The sequence below is a fragment of the Enhydra lutris genome, unplaced genomic scaffold (genome assembly GCF_002288905.1).
Source record: "Enhydra lutris kenyoni isolate GAN:26980312 unplaced genomic scaffold, ASM228890v2 scaffoldscaffold26, whole genome shotgun sequence".
NCBI lineage: Eukaryota > Metazoa > Chordata > Mammalia > Carnivora > Mustelidae > Enhydra > Enhydra lutris.
Genome location: NW_019154110.1, coordinates 13,170,703 through 13,190,326, shown reverse-complemented (window position 1 = coordinate 13,190,326; position 19,624 = coordinate 13,170,703). Strand labels below are relative to the sequence as shown.

The 19,624-nt window shown below is 40.7% G+C and overlaps 1 protein-coding gene across 4 annotated transcripts in view; it reads right to left on the bottom strand.

The window, feature by feature from the left end:
* Positions 1-463: 463 nt before the first annotated feature.
* LOC111151564 (tubulin delta 1) overlaps positions 464-19,624 on the bottom strand; it is a 25,554-nt gene continuing 6,393 nt past the window's right edge. Inside the window, exons 5-9 of one of the 4 annotated variants that reach the window (XM_022509633.1) lie at positions 18,623-18,854; positions 11,555-11,719; positions 5,531-5,671; positions 2,150-2,333; positions 464-626 (exon numbers count right to left, since the gene is read on the bottom strand). In XM_022509633.1, the coding sequence (XP_022365341.1) occupies positions 524-626; positions 2,150-2,333; positions 5,531-5,671; positions 11,555-11,719; positions 18,623-18,854 (825 nt within the window). In that variant the 3' untranslated portion in view covers positions 464-523. Of the gene's footprint in view, positions 627-2,149; positions 2,334-5,517; positions 5,672-11,554; positions 11,720-18,622; positions 18,855-19,624 lie in introns of all 4 variants that reach the window. The other 3 variants (XM_022509635.1, XM_022509634.1, XM_022509636.1) reach the window with 3 other exon arrangements.

The following is a 19,624-nucleotide window of genomic DNA, read 5'->3' as shown; positions in this document are numbered from 1 at the left end:
AGAATATTCCCTTTTTTTGGATACTTCCAGAGTTCCAACATCTCAGCAAAGTGTTTCCAAATTTCTTTATACAAGTACCAGTTTCTTTCTTACTAATGAAAATATCTCATAGACATTTTCATTGAAAACATGACATTCTCCATTTAAAAGGTCTTCCTCCTTTTCTGTGGTCATAGCATGCCAAAGGAAACAGCATTCAACTTTGTTACTTTAACAGGTAGAGATTTGAAAACCTTACAGAGAAAGTATTATTGAAAATATTTTAGCCCATGGGGTGCCTGGGTGGCTCAGTGGGTTGAAGCCTCTGCCTTAGGCTCAGGTCGTGATCCCAGGGTCCTGGGATCAAGCCCTGAATCAGGGTCTCTGCTCAGCAGGGAGCCTGCTTCCTCTCTCTCTCTGCCTGCCTCTCTGCCTACTTGTGATCTCTCTCTGTCAAATAAATAAATAAAATCTTTAAAAATATAAATAAAAATAAAATATTTCAGCCCCAAAATGACTTAACATATTTTTCCTTTGTTCGACATCAGAGGTTGCAGTAACTGGCAACAACCTGTTCCAACAATGTGAAACTATCCAAAAAGTCCTCTTCTTCAAGTCCAAATTTTGTGTACTGATGAATGTAGGCTCTGGTGAAAGAAACAAAATGTAAAATAAAAAAAAATATATCAGGCAAATGAATAACTCTTAAAATCAAACAGTAAGTAGAACTTTCCTAGTTCACGAATACTTGAAGATGGCAGAACCTCTTAAATGTCTTAGATTTGCTTCAATGTTTATTCCAAAGATTAGCAAACTGAGAACGTTTATGTCAAGCTCCCTGTCTCTTTAGTGTCTAAGAGAGTGACAATAAGAAGCACATAGGAAAAAGAAGCATGTTCAGATTTGGTTATCGAACCCAGTACATACTCAACACCCTACAGAGATGACTGGGTTCAGTATCAACTCTAAAAAGTGCCTGAGAATTTTCACCTAAACCTTGAAATTTCAGAAATACATTAATCCAGTTCTAGGAATGAAGTGAAGTCTCCCAAGTATTTTTCAGACATTTAATTTGTAGTTATGCCAGGTGGTTCTATGAATACCCTGTAACCCCCAAATGAGAAATCATGTTAAAAAGAATGTCGAGCAAAGGCAGACATGGATTAAACTGAGGTAATAAGGGCTGTGGCCATTTAATGGGAGTGGGAAGAGAACAATACCAGGAAAGGACAGAGTTCACAATGCTGGGAGTGGGGGCTTATAGAATGGCCACGTGAAGGATGGGGGGCCCTTGGGAATCCCGGCTAATCACAGTAGAGGCCTTGCCCATTAATATGGAAACTTTGCTTTGACAGAAGGTAATTGTGGCCGAGGTCAGGAAATCTGATAACACATTTCTTAGTACCAAGCAGACATTTCTTAGCAGACGGAGTTGAACTTGTAAGATTTCTTGCTGAACAAGTTCAGGGATCTCTTCCATTCTTCCAAGGGTCTTATTTTGGAAAACTATGTTATTGTCCAGCCTCATAATGAAATTTCTACTTTCATTTCATTTCATTTAGAAATGACTCCTCTAGTCAATAACAGCACTGTAGTAGGTGATTTTACATGGGTATCACATTTAATCCTCACTTCATCTCCTCAGTGTAGACCCACTGCACAGATAAGAAAATGACACCTGAACTAACATGACCCAGTTTCATACCTACAAAGCGGTAACTGTGCTTACTCCAGGCTGTAGGTTGTATGTTTATGTTCCCCCAAAATTCATACATTGAAATCCTAACCCACAAGGTGATGGTATTAGGCGGTGAGGCCTTTGGAGGGTAATTCGATCACAAGGGTGGAGCCCTCATGAATGGGATTAGTGCCTTTTAAAAGGGGCCCATGAAAGTTTCTTTGTCCCTTTGGCTATTTGAAGACACAAGGAAAAGAAACAACCTATGAACCAGGAAGTAGGTCTTCATCAGACATCGAATCTGCCAGCACCTTCACTTTGGACTTCCTAATCTCCAGACCTCTTGAGAAATTTTGTTGTTTATAAGGTACCCAGTCTGGGCTATTTTTGTTACAGCAAACCAAACAGACTAAAACATTCCAAATCCTGCTTTGTGTTTTAAGGTATTATCTGCCTAAGGTAGAAAGGTTTGTAGATTTATTTTTTACTTACTTTGAAGCAAACATATTCCAGGCTTTGCCCACAATTGTATCAAGTGGTTTTAGTAAGAACTGGCTATTGCTGACCAACGCTGCAGACTTCTCATATTTGCTAAAGGCTCTCTGGGTTTTCCACACATTGAAAGCATTAATAGGTTTTAACCAAGAAGTATAGAGAGCTGGATCTTTAAATCCTCCTAGAGTAAAACAACACAAAGCCATTGTTTACATCATAAATCATTAATTTTAGAAACAAATTAATAAACTTTTTTTTTTATTCATTTCACCAGAAATCTCCTTTTGTTTTGCCTTCTAATACTAGCTTTATGGGCGCCTGGGTGGCTCAGCTGGTTAAGCATCTGCCTTCATCTCAGGTCATGATCCCAGAGTCCTCGGAGGAGTCCTGCATCTGTCTCCCTGCTCAGTGGGCAGTCTGCGTCTCCCTCTGCCCCTCCCCCTGCTCGTGTACACTCTTTCTCTTTCGCAAAAATAAATAAATAAATAAAAATATTTAAAACTAGCTTTATGTTGCTTTTGGATAAATGATCCATATTCATTGTAAAAAAAAGTAATTCACATCATTTAGGAAAGTAAATGTGAGACAGGAAACCATCAAAAATCCTAGAGGAGAATACAGGTAACAATCTCTTTGACCTTGGCCATAGCAACTTCTTACTAGATATGTCTCTGGAGGCAAGGGACACAAAAGCAAGAATTAACTATTGGGACTTTATCAAGACAAAAAGTCTGCACAATGAAGGAAATAGTCAACCAAACTAAAAGGCAACCTTCAGAATGGGAGAAGTTATTTGTGAATAGCATATCTGATAAAGGGTTAATATCCAAAATCTATAAGGAACCAATCAAACTCAACACCCAAAAAACAAATAATCCAGTTAAGAAATGGGCAGAAGACACGAATAGACATTTTTCCAAAGAAGACACCCAGATGGTCAACAGACAAGTGAAAAGATGCCCAACATCACTCATCATCAGGGAAATACGAATCAAAACTACAATGAGATACTGCCTCACACCAGTCAGAATGGCTAAAATTAACAACATGGGAAACAACAGGTGTTGGTAAGGATGTGGAGAAAGGGGAACCCTCTTAACACTGTTGGTGGGAATGCAAACTGGGGCAGCCACTCGGGAAAACAGTATGGAGATTCCTCAAAAGGTTAAAAGTAGAACTACCCTCTGACCCAATAATTGCACTACTAGGTATTTACCCAAAGAATACAAAAATACTGATTCAAAGGGACACATATACCCCAATGTTTACAGCAGCATTATCAATAATAGCCAAATTATGGAAAGAGCCCAAATGTCCACTGACTGTGAATGGATAAAGAAATTGTGGGGTGCCAGGGTGGTTCAGTCAGTTCAGTGTCTGACTCTTGATATCCACTTGGGTCATGATCTTGAGGTCCTGAGATTGAGCCCTGCTTCGGGTTCCCTGCTCAGTGGGGAGTGTGCTTGAAGATTTCTTTCCCTTTCCCTGTACCCCTCTCCCAGCTTGTGTTCTCACTCTCTCATTCTCTGAAATAAATAAAGTCTTTAAAAAAAAGAAGTTGTGGCATACGTATACAATGGAATATTACTTTGCCATAAAACAAAATGAAATCTTGCCATTTCCAACAACGTGGATGGAGCTAGAGTGTATTATGCTACATGAAATAAGTCAATGAGAGAAAGACAAATACCACACTCACGTGTGGTATTCAAGAAACAAAATGGACAAACATGGCAGGAGGGAGAGAGAGAGGCAAACCATAAAACAGACTCTTTACAGAGAACAAACTCTTTACAGAGAACAAACTGACGGTTGCTGGAGGGGAGGTAGGCGGGGAATGGGTTAAATGGGTGATGGGTATTAAGGAGGGCACCCTGTGATGAGCACTGGGTGTTGTGTGTCACTGATGAATCACTAAATCCTACACCTGAAACCAGTATTACTGTATATGTTAACTAACTGGAATTTATATAAAAACTTGAAACAAACAAAAAAAAAAAAAGAAGAAAATTTAAAAGTCAACTGAACATCTGAAATGTCACCACCCAGAGAAGACCATGAACATTTTGCTGACCTTCTTGGGTCTGTAATTTTACAAAAATGCTGTTCTGTAATCTGTTTTCATTCACCAATATGTTGTGAACCTCCTTTCCATGTCAACAAATATCACTCATAAAGTTTTATTATATGAATATACCATAATTTATTTAACACATTTCCTACTGTTGAGCATTTAGGTTGTTTCTGCATTTTTATGTGATAGATATTGTAGTAAATATCTTTGTGAGAACACCTCTCTGTATGTCATGTGCTGTGGATACATTTTTGGAAGTTTGATTACTTTATATATCCTCTTATTCTCTCAATTTAAAATCTGAAATGAAGACTATGAAGAAAATGTTCTGAGGTAGGAGAAAGTATATCATTTGACAAACTTGAAACAATCCCTTTTAATTACCACTTTCTTATCTAAGGTGTATTATAGGAACTAAATTATTTGTTTTTTTTATTATTACAGCAAGAAGCAGGCAACTTGATACTGCTAAAATCATCAAATAAGGAGTATCTGGTTGGCTCAGTTAGCTGGGTGTCCAGTAAAATAAAACCATCACATAAAGATAAGACAAACCTGGAGATTTTCCATAAAAACACAAAGCTAAAAGAATACTTCTCTTTGAACTTCCTGAAAGTTTTATATCAAAATGCTTGTCACAGAGACCACTGGTTATGCTACATGACCTGTTCTCCCCTTCTTCTTTAGAAAGAGAACCCCCAAATTTTCACTGTATTCATGGCTGCCCTTGTAGCTAGGTGTAGCACAAGTCAGCCCCAATCAAAGCATATAAACACCAGTGTGTGCAACTCTAGGAGGAGGCTGGTGGCATGATCATTCCTATGTGGTTTGATGCCTGAAGCTCAAACAGATGTCTGGGACTACAAAAGGAAGCCAGAAGGTGAGGACAATAAGAACAGCAAGGCTCAAAAGAAAGAATTAAACCTGTATCTTGTTTCAATCACTTCTATTTTTGGTGTCCAATCACATAGTAACTGATAGAAACACATAATTATGATTTTCCTTTCTTTAAAAATAAATTCAGGGACTTCCCTTTTTAAAAATATTTTATTTATTTATTTGAAAGAGAGAGCGAGTGAGAGAGAGCATAAGCAGGGTGAAGGGCAGAGGTAGAAGGAGACTCCCCGCTGAGCAGGGAGCCCAACATGGGACTCAATCCCCAGACTCCAGGATCACCGCCTGAGCCAAAGGCAGACGCTCAACCGACTGAGCCACCCAGCCACCTGGGACTTCCTTTTTTTAAAAAAATGTGTTACCATGTACATGTGCAGAATGTACATATTGATTTCACCTTAACTTCTTACCCAGATCTGCACTGTGCACATCTTTCCCACGAAGGATGACCAAGTTGGCAATGGAAGTGTTAAACTGAAGCTCCCTGTTGAGAGATGCTTTACCCAGAGTAGGAAGTCTTGATAAAGGAGGCCGTACCTGCCAATCAATACCTACCAAAAGAAAAAAAGCACAAGATTTTATAAATAGTTCAGAATAAGAAGAGAAAAGCATATTACGGTATGTATATTTTACATAAATTTTTATAGTTGCTTTTTTTCTACTAAATGTTTAAAAATTCGTATCTGGTTGACCCAAAATGATTCAAACTATTCAATCCCGAGAAAGGCAGGAAATATTTCTTCATAGAGTACTAAAGGATGGGGGTAGGTACATACGATGGATTTCTCTTCACCAGTAAAAAGAAACTATTAATACACATAACAAACAGCAGGGATACATCTCAAAAGCATTATGGTAAGTGAAACAAGCTTGACTCAAAAAATTATGCACTGTATGATTCCATTTACAGAACATTCTGGAAAAGGCACAACCATAAGAATGAAATTCAGATCCATAGTTGCTAGGGGCTGGAGTCAGGGGCAGAAAGTGCCTCCAAAGTATGAACGAACTTTCTGAGATGATGGAAACACTATCTTAATTGTGGTGGAGGTTATACTTTATAGAGGTTTGTCCAAATTCATAGAACCATACACCTACAAAGGGCGAACCTTACTCTATATAGAATACATACAAAAATGTTAAGGGATGTAGAAACATAAAACAAAAATAGGATTGAAAACTGACACCAGTCATGTAGAAATATTAAGAAAATACTCTTAATGTATACAATGGAATATTACTCAGCCGTCAGAAAGGATAAGTATACTTACCATTTACATTGACGTGCATGGAACTGGAGGGTATTATGCTGAGTGAAATAAGTCAAGAAGAGAAAGACAATTATCACATGGTTTCCCTCATATGTGGAATATAAGGAATAGTGCAGAGGACCATAAGGGAAGGGAGGGAAAACTGAATGGGAAGAAATTAGAGAGGGAGACAAACCATGAGAGACTCTTAACTATGGGAAACAAACTGAGGGCTGCTGGAGGGGAGGTGGGTAAGAAGATGGGGTGACTGGGTGAAGGGCTTTAAGGAGGGCACATGATGTGATAAGCACTGGGTGTTATAAGCAACTGATGAATTGTTGAACACTACATCTGAAAATGATGTACTATTTGTTGGCTAATTGAATTTAAATTAAAAAAAAAGAAAATACTATTAAAGTATACATAGGATAGGGATAAAATTCAGCACACAGCAACAGACTGATTTTCAATGAAAATAAAAACACAAGAAACTAAAAACTTTGGCATGCTGAACTCAATAATAACACAAATGAGCCAATTTAAAAATCAGAAAGAGGGACGCCTGGGTGGCTCAGTGGGTTAAACCACTGCTTTCAGCTCAGGTCATGATCCCAGGATCCTGGGATTGAGTCCCGCATCGGGCTCCTTGCTTGGCGGGGAGCCTGCTTCTTTCTCTGCCTCTGCCTGCCACTCTGCCTGCTTGTGCGCTAGCTCGCTCGCTCTCTCTCTCTGACAAATAAATAAATAAATAAAATCTTAAAAAAAAAAAAATCAGAAAGACGTTTGAATAGAAATTTCACGGAAGAAGATAAACAAACCTAACAAGCACATTAACAGATCTCAACATCACAGTCATTAGGAAAATGCAAAATGAAACCACAAGGAGACACTACTTCACACCCATTAGAATGGCTATAATCAAAACGACTAACAATATCAGGTGTTGGCAAGGATGTGGAAAACTGAAACCCTCTTCAACGGTTTGTGGGAATGTAAAATGGTGCAGCCATTTTGGAGAGTATAGCAATTTTACAAAACATTAAACACATACTTATCCTTTGACCAAGCAATGCCACTTACAAGTATATAACCAAGAGACTGAAAACATACGTTCACACAAAGACTTTATACAAATGCACACAGCAGCATTATTCATGACAGACACAAAGTGAAAACAAGCTAAACGTCCATCAACTGTTGGACATCTAAACAAAATGTGGTATATCCATGTAATGGGTTACCGTTCAGCAATACTGAAGTTGATCCAAATTGAACAACTGATACATACTACAACGTCGATGAACCTCAAAGACATGAAGTAAAAAAGGTCAGACACAGGGGCACCGGGGTGGCTCAGTGGGTTAAAGCCTCTGCCTTTGGCTCAGGTCATGATCTCAGGGTCCTGGGATCCAGCCCAGCATCCAAGCCCTCTGCTCAGCAGGGAGCCTGCTTCCCCCTCCCCTCTCTGCCTGCCTCTCTGCCTACCTGTGATCTCTCTGTCACACAAATAAACAAAATGTTAAAAAAAAAAAAAAAGAAAAAGGTCAGACACAAAAGACTGTATGTTGTCTAATTCCATTTATATGGTATGTCCAAAATTGGCAAATCTATAGAGATAGAAAGCACAGCAGTGGTTGTTTGGGAGTAGGAATAAAAATGGGAATTGACTACAGATGAACACAAGGATCTTTTTGAAGTGATCGACATGTTCTACAACTGTCTTGTGATAGGGGCACAAGGGTGGCTCAGTCGGTTAAGCGTCTGCTTTCAGCTCAGGTCGTGATCCTGGGGTCCTGGGATCGAGCCCCCGCCTCAACCTCCCTGCTCAGTGGGAGTCTGCTTCCCCTACTCCCTCTCTCTCTGCTCCCCCGGCTTGTGCTCTCTGTATCTCTCTTTCTCAAATAAATAAAATCTTAAAATCTTAAAAAATTTAAAACAAAACAAAAAAAACTGGCTTGTGATAATGGTTACATAACTCCAAATTTACTAAAAAAATCAGCAAATTATACTCTTATCATAGGTGAGACATATGGTATATAAATCACATCTCAGTAAAGATATTTAAAAATTTATGACCTACTGTAAAAGCTGTATTTGTGTGTGTGTGTGTGTTTTAAGATTTCATCTATTTATTTGACAGAGAGAGAAAGAGCACAAGCAGGGGGAGCAGCAGGCAGAGGGAGAGGGAGAAGCAGGCTCCCACTGAGCAGGGAGCCCGATGCAGGGCTTGATCCCAAGACCCTGAGATCATGACCTGAGCTAAAGGCAGATGCCTAACTGACTGAGCCCCCACGTGTCCCTACATACATGAAGATTTTTAAAGCTATTTGTCTCAACCTGGTAAGTGACATAAATATATTTATTCATATATACTCATATATATGAAAATATTTATATGTTCAAAGCTGTATCTATAACTGTTAAAAAATGTTGACACTCAAGGTTCTGCATGGGAAAATGACTAAGCAAACTGGTTTATTGACCTAAGAGAGCTCAGAGCAGCATGTCTCATGCTATACCCTGAGGAACACTGTGTTCCTTGATATGTTAACAGGTATTACTAGAAAAACAAGTACTGAGGCCAAAAAATTTGGTAAGCATTCCTTTAAGATATGAAGATGTGACCTTTCTATTTATCTCCAAACCTCAGGCACTATGATCTAAAATCCATAAGGTATCACTAGTAGGTAATGTTGAGGAAATCCATCCACTTTCATAGTATTGAAACCCAACTCATTGTTATTTGTGATAAAATATATGACAGTGGTATTTTTTTTTTAATATTTTATTTATTTATTTGACAGAGATCACAAGTAGGCAGAGAGGCAGGCAGAGAGAGGAGGAAGCAGACTCCCCGCGGAGCAGAGAGCCCGATGCGGGGCTCGATCCCAGGACCCCAAGATCATGACCTGAGCCGAAGGCAGAGGCTTTAACCCGCTGAGCCACCCAGGCACCCCGACAGGGGTATTTTTAAAAGGCATAAACAAGAAAACGGGGAATGGAAGAGAAGATAATGGGAACAACATTTTGGAAGCTGACAAGCAAATGAGCCAGCGGTGGCTGACTTAGCAACCAGGGAAAGCTGACATTTCAGCCCCCAGTGAAGGTCCTGGCAGGAGGCCAGGCCCTTCGAAAAGGGGGAAACAAGAGGATTAGTTAAAAATCTTCATGCAAGGGGCGCCTGGGTGGCTCAGTGGGTTAAAGCCTCTGCCTTCGGCTCAGGTCACTATCCCAGGGTCCTGGGATCGAGCCCCGCATCGGGCTCTCTGCTCAGCAGGGAGCCTGCTTTCCTTCCTCTCTCTGCCTGCCTCTCTGCCTACTTGTCTCTGTCAAATAAATAAAAAATATCTTAAAAAAAAAAAAAATCTTCATGCAAAGTGGAGAGGCCAAGACACTTCCTCACTCCTGGCAGCAGAGGGCGTGCCCCCCCCCTTCATCCTAGAAGCCATCTGCTCAGGAAAGGCTAAACCAGTGAGGCTCCAGCCTCCACGGAACTACATGCTGGGCCCTGCGTTCCAGGCTTGGAAGATACAGCAGTAAACAAAACAGAAATCTCTGCTCTTCTAAAGCTTACATCCTACAGAGATCAATGGAAAATCCACACTAAGGAATTCCAGAATGCTAGAGACAAAGAGGAAATCCTAAAAGATTCAAGGGAGAACAAAACAGGATTAGGAATCAGATTGATGTGGGACCTCACGGCAACCACTGAAGCTGGAAGATAACAGAACAATGCCTTCAAAATTCTGAGCAAACATGACTCCCCACCCCAGATCTTATACCTGAGCAAATATCATCAATCAAATGTAAAGGCAGAATAATGACATGTATAGCTTTAATTTTTTTTTTTTTTTTAACCTTCCCTGTACTTTTTCTTAGGAAGTTCCTGGAGATCGTGTCCTATCAATATGAGAGAATAAACAAAACAAAACAAAACAAAAGGCAGATGTGGAATCTAGGAATCTAGGAAATCAGACAGAATGAGGCAGAGATGTTGGTGCTGGCTGCTCATCAAGCCTGGAGAGTAACCAGGGCAGCAACAAGAGGAGGAGATCTCCAAAACGGACATTTCCAAAGAGATAATGAAAGTAAGAGACTACCTGATGGGTTTGAACATGTTGAGAAGGGATTCATTTTTATGGGAAAAATTTAGGGATAGAAGTGTGATAGGCACACAGAATACTGAGCAAATAAGTATAATTTTTGTAAAGTAATCTCTACACCCAATGTGAGGTTCGAACCTGAGTCGCAGGTTCTAATGACTGAGCCAGACAAATGCCCCCAAATAAATATAATTATTAACCAGAGGAAGAAAAAAATTAACTGAAGAAAAAAATTACATGAAATAAATTTACTCTATGTATACAATACATGGCTCAACTATAAAAAATATTTACTTATCAAAGGTAGGACAAACATTGAAAACAAATCTAATTCAAAAGTATGTTATAACCATAAAGGGAAGAGGGAGGGAGGGGGAGGGGAAAAGAGGGAGAGAGAAAGAGTGTGTGTGGGTGTATACAGAGGAAGTATAAGTAGATTCAAATCTCAATTTCACATTAGGAAAACAACTGACAATATCTAAACCTGGAAAATAAAATAAGTAACAGTATAAGCAAGATACTTAGAAATATGGAGGGGAAAACAGCTAAAAACATTGACAGTTTCATCAAGGCAGTGGGGATGTGTAGGACAAGGATCTGCTCTTTCCCTCATTATAAATTCATATTGGACAATTGGTTTTTTAAAAAAACAGATATAATTTACATACAATGCAATGTACAGATTATAAGTATACACTTAGATGAGTTTTGACCGTTTGATTTTTTAAAAACTATGTTCATTTATCACTTCGATAAAAATAAAACAGGGGCAGCTGGCATGGGATTCCTGATATCAGGTTAGGGAATTTGAGTCCCAGGTTAGGTGTAGAGATTACTAAAAATAAATAAATAACCTTAAAAAAAAATGTCATGCTCCTCTGAAATTTTTTTCATTTTTGGTAAATGAAACTGTGAAGTGATTAAGAAACCCTCCTGGGATGTCCTGGTGAGTTTCTGTAGGAGCCTCCCTGACTAGAAGAAGGCACCATTATTTCAACTGGCCAAGGAAGTTTATATTGAGAATTCCAGTACAGGCACTTTCCCAAGCTTGTGGCCTGCATATTTTTAAAATATCCTTTACCTTCTTCCATTTTTGAATTAGAAATGAGCATCTGTCTCAGATGTTTGAGGAGGCCGGCCCAAGTAAAGGTGCTGTATGCCAGTGAGTTCTCAGACATTTGAGGAATGTTACGAATACCCAGCATCTTGAATTCAGGATGGGGAACCAAATTCTCCATTAAGTCTCCTGTAAAGAAAAAAAAATCTGAACTAAACTTTTAAATTCCATAATGTTTCCATTGGCCCATACACAACTGTGGCTTGATGGTTTGGAGGGCCAAACATGTTTTCTCCTCCAAGACCAGAATTGCTTAAGTTTAAAAACATAAATAAAATTTCAGAAACAATGTCTATTTTAGATCACATATTTTGGCACCTATTTTAGCATGAGTGAGAAAAGACACTTTGCCAAAAAGGAGACAAGAATTTAGAAGCTAAGAAACTGGAAACATGAATGAAAAATTTAGCTACACCTCAGGAAAATAAAGTAAGCATGAGAGCTACTATGCTTTTATCATCATTCTATAGTCACTAAATATTCCTTTGGAAATTTTCCTAGATCTCTTATTTATTTTATCTACTTAAATGATAATCAGAACCTTTTAAATCAAACTCTACTAGGAAAAAAAGAGAAGATTAGGGATTCCTGAAGACAGGAATATGCCTGTCTTTAGAAACTTATATTTGTAATGACACAGGATTATGGAGAAAGACTAATTTGTTTTGCATTCAGAGATGTTTTATATGTTTATAGAAAAAAACTAGAGGAAAGAGAAAAATATATTACTACAAAAACATGAAATATAAATTTTATAGCAGTACAAACTCATATTCTATATCCTCAGGGAAAGAACAGATTTTGATGCCAGCAACTACAAAATGCTGCACAAATTGGTCTTATGCCTAATGGAGTTTTCTCTAAACCTAAGAGTCCTTTTCTGCAAAATACCTAGACCTGAATTCTGTTGCACAGCACAAATAAAAGAAGTAACAGCCAACAGACGTAGCCTGAGCACTAACACATAAATTATTATCACAATCCACCTTTTCCCCCAGCCTCCTTGTTCACCCACTCTCATTTTAGCCATTCTGGGAACTTGCTGAGACCCTATTATGAACTGAAGGTTTGTTCCCCCCCTCAAATTCCTATACTGAAATCTTAACCCCTGAGGTGATGGTATGGTAAGGATGGAGCTCTTATGAATGGGATTAGTGCCCTTATAGAAGGGGTCCTCCTGAGCTCTCTAGCCCTTCCTGCCATGTGAGGACACAATGAGAAGATGGCCATCTGAGAACTAGGAATCAGGCCCTACCAGACACCACTACTGGTGTCTCGATCTTGCACTTCCCAGCCTCCAGAACCACAAGAAATAAATTTATGCTGTTTATAAGTCACCTAGTATACAACACTTTTGATATAGCAATCTAAATGGGCTAAGACAAACTAATCTGTGGACTGCCTGACTTCTTAGTCTATTAGTCTCCCCCTTTCTTCGCTCCTCTCCTTAATCAGCTACTTGCTCTTGTCTCTTCTTCAGATCTTTCCAGTGAAAATCCAATCTTGGATCAGCCTGACTCCTCACATTCTCTGTGCCTGTCAGAGCACAGCTAAAGCAAGTCACCCTGGGGTGCCTGGGTGGCTCAGTTGTGGCTTCAGTTCAGGTCATGATCCCAAGGTCTTGGGATTGAGCCCCGCATCAGGCTCCCTGCTCGGTGGGAAGCCTGCTTCTCCTTCTCCCACTCCCTCTACTTGTGTTCCCTCTCCCGCTGTGTCTCTTTCTGTCAAATAAATAAATAAAATCTTAAAAAAAAATAAAGCAAATCAGCCCATCTCACTGATGGGACCCCTCAGAATTTAGATGCCGAACACTGCTGCCCACTAATGCTGATGCTTTGTTGTAAAGGTGCCATCCCCTCAAACACCTGAGTGGAGCCATGTGGCTATCCAAGGTCATCTCATGCAGACTCTGGAGCACAGCAGACATACCTGAGAAGGGGCATGGAGGCCAACGCAGCCAGAAGAGAGTGAGTAGCAGGATATAAGATCAACAAAGCGGTGGGAAACCAGACAGAGCAAAGCCTTATATGTGATCCCAAGGACTCTGGCTTTAACTCTGGGTGAGATGGGAAACCTCCTGAAGGTTTGGAGTAGGAGAGTAACAGGATCTAATGGGATTTAACCTTTTAGACAAGTAAAGCCAGAGTTCAGTCTGGCTGCTATACTTAAGGAAGGGCTGTGCATTGGCAAAGGTTGAAGAGGGAAGACCAGCCTCCAGTCAACTCCTCACAGGACATTTCCATTACGATATAGCAAAGGCACCTCACACTCAACATGTCTAGGACCACCTCTTTCCCTGCCCTGTGGCCTACAAACCACATCCTTTTTCAGTGTCCCCAGCTCTAGTGAATAGCACTACAATTGACACTGTTATGCAAACCGGGGCCCCACAAATTCTGCTCTGTACCTCCCTGTCATTTTCTAGATCCAAACCTAGTCATGTACCACTTTACCCCACCCCCAATTGTTCTCAAATCTGTCCTTATTAGCTCCATTTGTTTAGGTCCTTTTGGCAAGGGCCTGTTATATGAGAGGCTCTGTTCTGAGGACGGGGGACATGGTGGTAAGCAAGGTAGACAGGGCCTTGCCTTCACAAAGCCTCTATTCTAGTGGTTAGAAACAAAGAATAAAAATGGTAATAGATGAACAAAAACAATGTCAGAGAGTAACAAATGCTGAGAAGGGAACAAATGGAGTGAGTGTCTATAATATCACTCCATTTGTTATGGAGTGATCTATATATAGTGATATATATAAATATCTATATATAGATATCTATCTATCTATATATAGATAGATAGATATCTTTAAAGGTTTCCCTCAGCATGATGAGGGTCAGATAAGGTCTCAGTTACTTGGTGGTGATAACTCTGTTGAGGGTAGACTTTTTTTTTAAGATTTGATTTATTCATTTGAGAGAGAGACAGACAGACAGAAAGAATACACAAGCAGGGGGAGAGGCAGAGAGAGGGAGAAGCAGGCTCCCCGCTGAGCAGGGAGCCCAATGCGAGGCTCACTCCCAGGACCTGGAGATCATGACCTGAGCTGAAGGCAGATGCCTAACCATCTGAGCCACCCAGGTGCCCCCATGGAAGGCCACTTTAAGGGGTAACTGTGACCCGAGACTGGGAAGATGAAAGGGAAATGGCCAGGAGGATATTCCTGGTAGAGGGAGCAAGAAGTTGATGAGGACAGCAAGAACAGACCCCCTGAAAATGAGCTGGGCTATGATGTGCAGTGAGGCCCCCGAGGCTGTGCTTGTGAACAGGGAAAACAGCAGAAGGGAACCTGGAAGACAGAAGATGGATTACATACAACTGAGGCACTGGTAGACTCTGCTATAAGAAAGCTGGACCTAAGACTTTAGAATCCTTTTTTTTTTTTTTGGAGGCTCCATGGAGCCCTGACCTAAGACTTTAAAATTGAGCAACTGAGGGAGCGAGAAAGAAACAAGCTTATGGGAGAAAGCTGTTTCAGATACATTATGTTTGGGATGTCCATACAGGAAGGCTGCAGGATATAGAAATCTGGAGCTAAGAGAATTGGTAGGAGTTGGAGATAAATCAGCAGGATGGAGGATACAAATGGCATTTAGAGCCATGGAAGTGGGCCAGTTATCAGGGAGAGAGTCCAAGACCAGCATTTAGAGCTTGGGAAAAGGAAGATGAAACAAAAGAGGAGAAAAGAAAGGAATAAAAGGAGTGATCATTGAGATAGAAGGAAAATCAGGAGAGGACTGTCACAAAAGACAAAGAGAAGATTTGGAAGACTAAAGGTCAGCCATGCCAAATTCTACTGACAGGTTGATGGAAACAAGGACAGCAAAGTGTCCACTGAATTTGGCAATGTGGACATGCCTGTGACTTGTAAAAAGCAATTTCAGAAAAGCAGCGAGGGAGAAACTAGAGCAGAGTGGGCTGAAGAGTAAAGAGATGAGAAAAGGACAACAAGGGCAGACACAAGTCATAATGCCCTTGTGTTGTTCTAAAGAATAACAGAAATAGGTTCAATAACTAGAGGTGAGGTCAAAGGAGGGTATTTTCAGTGTGAGCGATGCCAGAGTTGTTATAATGGCAGTTATCTAGGAAAGATGCACGAAGAACAAGAGATGAGTGAGGAATTAAGCTCCTGAAAAAAGAGAGGGAATGGGACCCAGAAGCTAAGTGAGAGACTGGCCTTTGATAGGAGCAGGACAATTCTACTGTGACACCAGGTGAAGTGCAAAGGTGAGCCCAGAGAGCACAGTAAGGTTTGCAGACATAGTGGGGGAGCTGAGAGAGCTCCTGTGTGACTAAATGCCTTTATTTCCTCAGTGAGGTCCAGTGAGGAATGACTAGCCTACAGACTCAACCACCAATTAGTTATCCACAGGCAGTCCGGCGAATTTTTCAATAATAAAAGTGACTATGTCACCAACCTGCTTAAAATTGTTCGGCAGCTTCCCCTTCTCTTTGGGTGATGAGAAAGGCCTCCAAATGGCTTAGGAGGACCTGCAAGGCCTGCCCCTGCTTACCATGTTAGCTTCAGATTTCAGCCACCCCCTACACCATTCCCTGCACTCCAGTGCCACTGGATTTGTTTGATGTGCCAGGCTTCCTCCTGCTGCAAGGCCTTTTCATGTGCTGTTCCCTCGGCACATGCTACTCTCTCCTCCCTCCCTAAGTCACTTCTGAGTCCTTATCCAGCTCTTGGCTCAGGTGTTGTATTCTCAGGGCAGCCTTCTCTGCCCCTGCAGTCTAAGTCTGATTCCTTCATGACACATTCTCTTGTACTATGTTCCTTTAGAGCACTTAACTCAGTTTTTAATTATATGTTCTTGATGTAATTTATTTGTTTAATGTCTCTCCTTCCCATTTCACAGGGAACACAATGTCTGCATTGGCTCCTGCTGGATCTCTGACATTTAGCATAGTGACTGACACATAGCAGGAAGTCAATAAATATTGGTTGAGTGAACAGATGTGCAATATGGTTAAGTACCATGACATGCACAGATATGAACAAGATACAGGTCTCCAAGGAAGCTGCAAATGAGTGGGATTACATAATATGCACATGACAGAAATCCCTCTCTAAGGAAACGAATGGTGTTAGTTACAATGGTATCATCTGGGAAAGGGTGAGGACACCTACTTTTGATTACATATTCTTTTGCATTCTTTGAATGTGTGTGTGTGTGTTACTTTTATTTTTTTAATTTTTATTTTTTAATTATTTTTTTAAAGATTTTATCCATTCATTTGAGAGAGAGAGCATGAGCGAAAGAGCACAAACAGAGACATCATAAGCAGGGAGAGTGGCAGAGGGAGAGGGAGAAGCAGACTCCCCGCTGAGCAGAGAGCCCAATGCAGGGTTTGATCCCAGGACCCTGGATCATGACCCCAGCTGAAGGCAGATGCTCAACTGACTGAGCCACCCAGGCACCCCTGTTACTTTTAAAGGTAAGCAAACACACTTAAAGAAATAATAAAGGTAAGAAACATTAAGTAACATAAAGGAGAGAATGCCTTAAAATTCAAATGAAAGAGGGTTACATTAGGTAAAGGCCTCAGCAGGAAAGCTTTATAGAAAAATTATCACTTGAACTGGTGACTGAAGGATGAGTTAAGGTGAAGGTGGGTGAAGGTGAAGAAGGTGAAGGTGGGAAGGAGGAAGCAATTACTGAGAAGGAACACTGAGCAAAGGGATCAGGGCTGGAAATTACCAGACTGAAGAAAGACAACGGAGACAGGATGAAAAGTAGGTGGGGGTCCATGCAGAGGAGGCAGGAAGTAATGAAGCTAGGAAGTTAGGGTTTAGGGCATAATATGGAGTCCAGGCTAAGGAATTCTGACAAATGTGGCCACAGGTTGAACAGGAGAGTATAAGAATTAGATCTGTGCATGGGGGCGGCTCTTTTGCAGTCAGTGTGCAAGATGGACTGTAGGGGGAAGACGCAGGCAACAGAAAGGAATGCAGGGTTAGGACCACCTTAAGACAGGAACATCAATTTGATATAAGCTCTGTTTTTTGTGTGTGAGAAAGAGAGAAAGAGAGAGAGAGAAGGAGTAGAAAGAGACTAGTTTACTTTGCATTCAAGGAGAGTATGCACTATTAGATAAGAGATATCGATACCCTGAGCCAGTGTCAGACAGAAAAGGAGGGGAAGAATGCAGGCAGATGGCAGAGACGGCACCAACAGGTCTGAACATCCTGATGAGATATGAGGACAGTGAGAGAAATCCAGGTGATAGAAAGTGAGGAAGAGGGACCTGGGGAGAGATGGCAGGAAAAAAAGATGGATCCATTCAGAACAATCTAAATTTAAAGAAGCAGAAGGTAATTAAGAAAAGTGGGGTAGGTGACTATTTGGGAAGAAGATTAGGACTGAGGAGGGTATAGATTATGGAGTTATTTGCATCTAGATGATATGAATTGATAAGGCATCACTTGACCAGCTGAAAAAAGAATGATGAATTTCTTTATGGGGTGATGAGAATGATGGTTGTACAACTTTGTGAATATGCTAAAAATGGAATTGTACACTTTAAGTGAGTGAATTATATGGTATGTGAATTATATGTCAAAGTTTCTATAAAAAAAGAAGAGAAAGGATCCTGAAGAATGGAGTCAGTGATATCACCACTCTTCAGAGATTTAGTAACTTCTCAAAACCTCGTAAGACGGTTGGAGAGTGGGGTGCCTAGGTGGCTCAGTGGGTTAAAGCCTCTGCCTTTGGCTCAGGTCATGATCCCAGGATCCTGGGATGGAGCCCCGCATCGGGCTCTCTGCTGGGCGGGGAGCCTGCTTCCTCCTCTCTCTCTCTCTGCCTACTTGTGATCTCTATCTGTCAAATAAATAAATAAAATCTTTTAAAAAAAGTGTAAAAAAAAAAAAAGACAGTTGGAGAGTGAAGTAGCTCTTTAGGAAGGTTTTTGAGAGGAGGGAAATCTGAGTGTATCCTCAGACAGAGAGGAGGAGCTAGTGGGGAATAACTGTGAGGCTTTCAGAACATAAGACTTTCCTACAAATTACATACAAGAGGACAAATACCTAGTGGATTTCTTCTGTAGTGACATGAGCCTTCCACAGAATACGTAGGCTGGAATACGCTTCCCAACTGATGTGCAAGGACTTGGTTTATATCACTAAAGGAGATCTGCTTGATGTTCATCAGTTTCGCACAGATCTTATGAACAGCATCATTTTCATGAACAAGGAGGGCATCTGAAGATCGGTACAAGTGAGAAAGAGTCAAAATGGAGTTGTAGTTCTGGACAATAACCTGGAGAGAAAAAGGTCAGAAAAAAAGAAAGGAAGAGAAAAGAGCTGTTAAGAGGGTAGACTAGAAGGGCGTCCTGCCTGGGTTCAAATCCCAGCTCTGTCACTTTCTAGCTGTTATGATCTTGGACAAGTTATGTGATGTCTCCATGCCTCAGTTTTCTCACTTGTACAGCAGGGATCATAATTACACCAGCTCCTAGAGTTGTAAGGATTAATGACAGAATGCAATTAAAGCACTTAGAGCAGTGTCCTGCTGTTTGTAAGGGCTCAAAAAACAGTGACTATTACTATTACTATCACACTTTCTTACTACATTTCCTACAGTGACTTGACTCACCTCTATTTTATCATTTCTCTTACAAGGTTGATCAACAGGAAATTGACCTATATAGAAAATTCCTCTCAATGGAAAGAAAGGAGGGGCACCTGGGTGGCTCAGTGGGTTAAAGCCTCTGCCTTGGGCTCAGGTCACTATCCCAGGGTCCTGGGATCCAGCCCCGCCTCAGGCTCTCTGCTCAGCAGGGAGCCTGCTTCTTCTTCTCTCTGCCTGCCTCTCTGCCTACTTGTGATCTCTGTCTGTCAAATAAATAAATAAAATCTTAAAAAAAAAAAAAAAGAAAGAAAAAGTCTTTGAAGGTTGGCAATGGCATGATGAACCCCAACATGAGATCAAGGTCCCTCCTTTACATACTGTAGCCACAGGGACAAACCCAGAAATGGGTTTCTGAGAGAAGATGCACAATTATCTCCTTTGGATTTTTTAAAAATTTT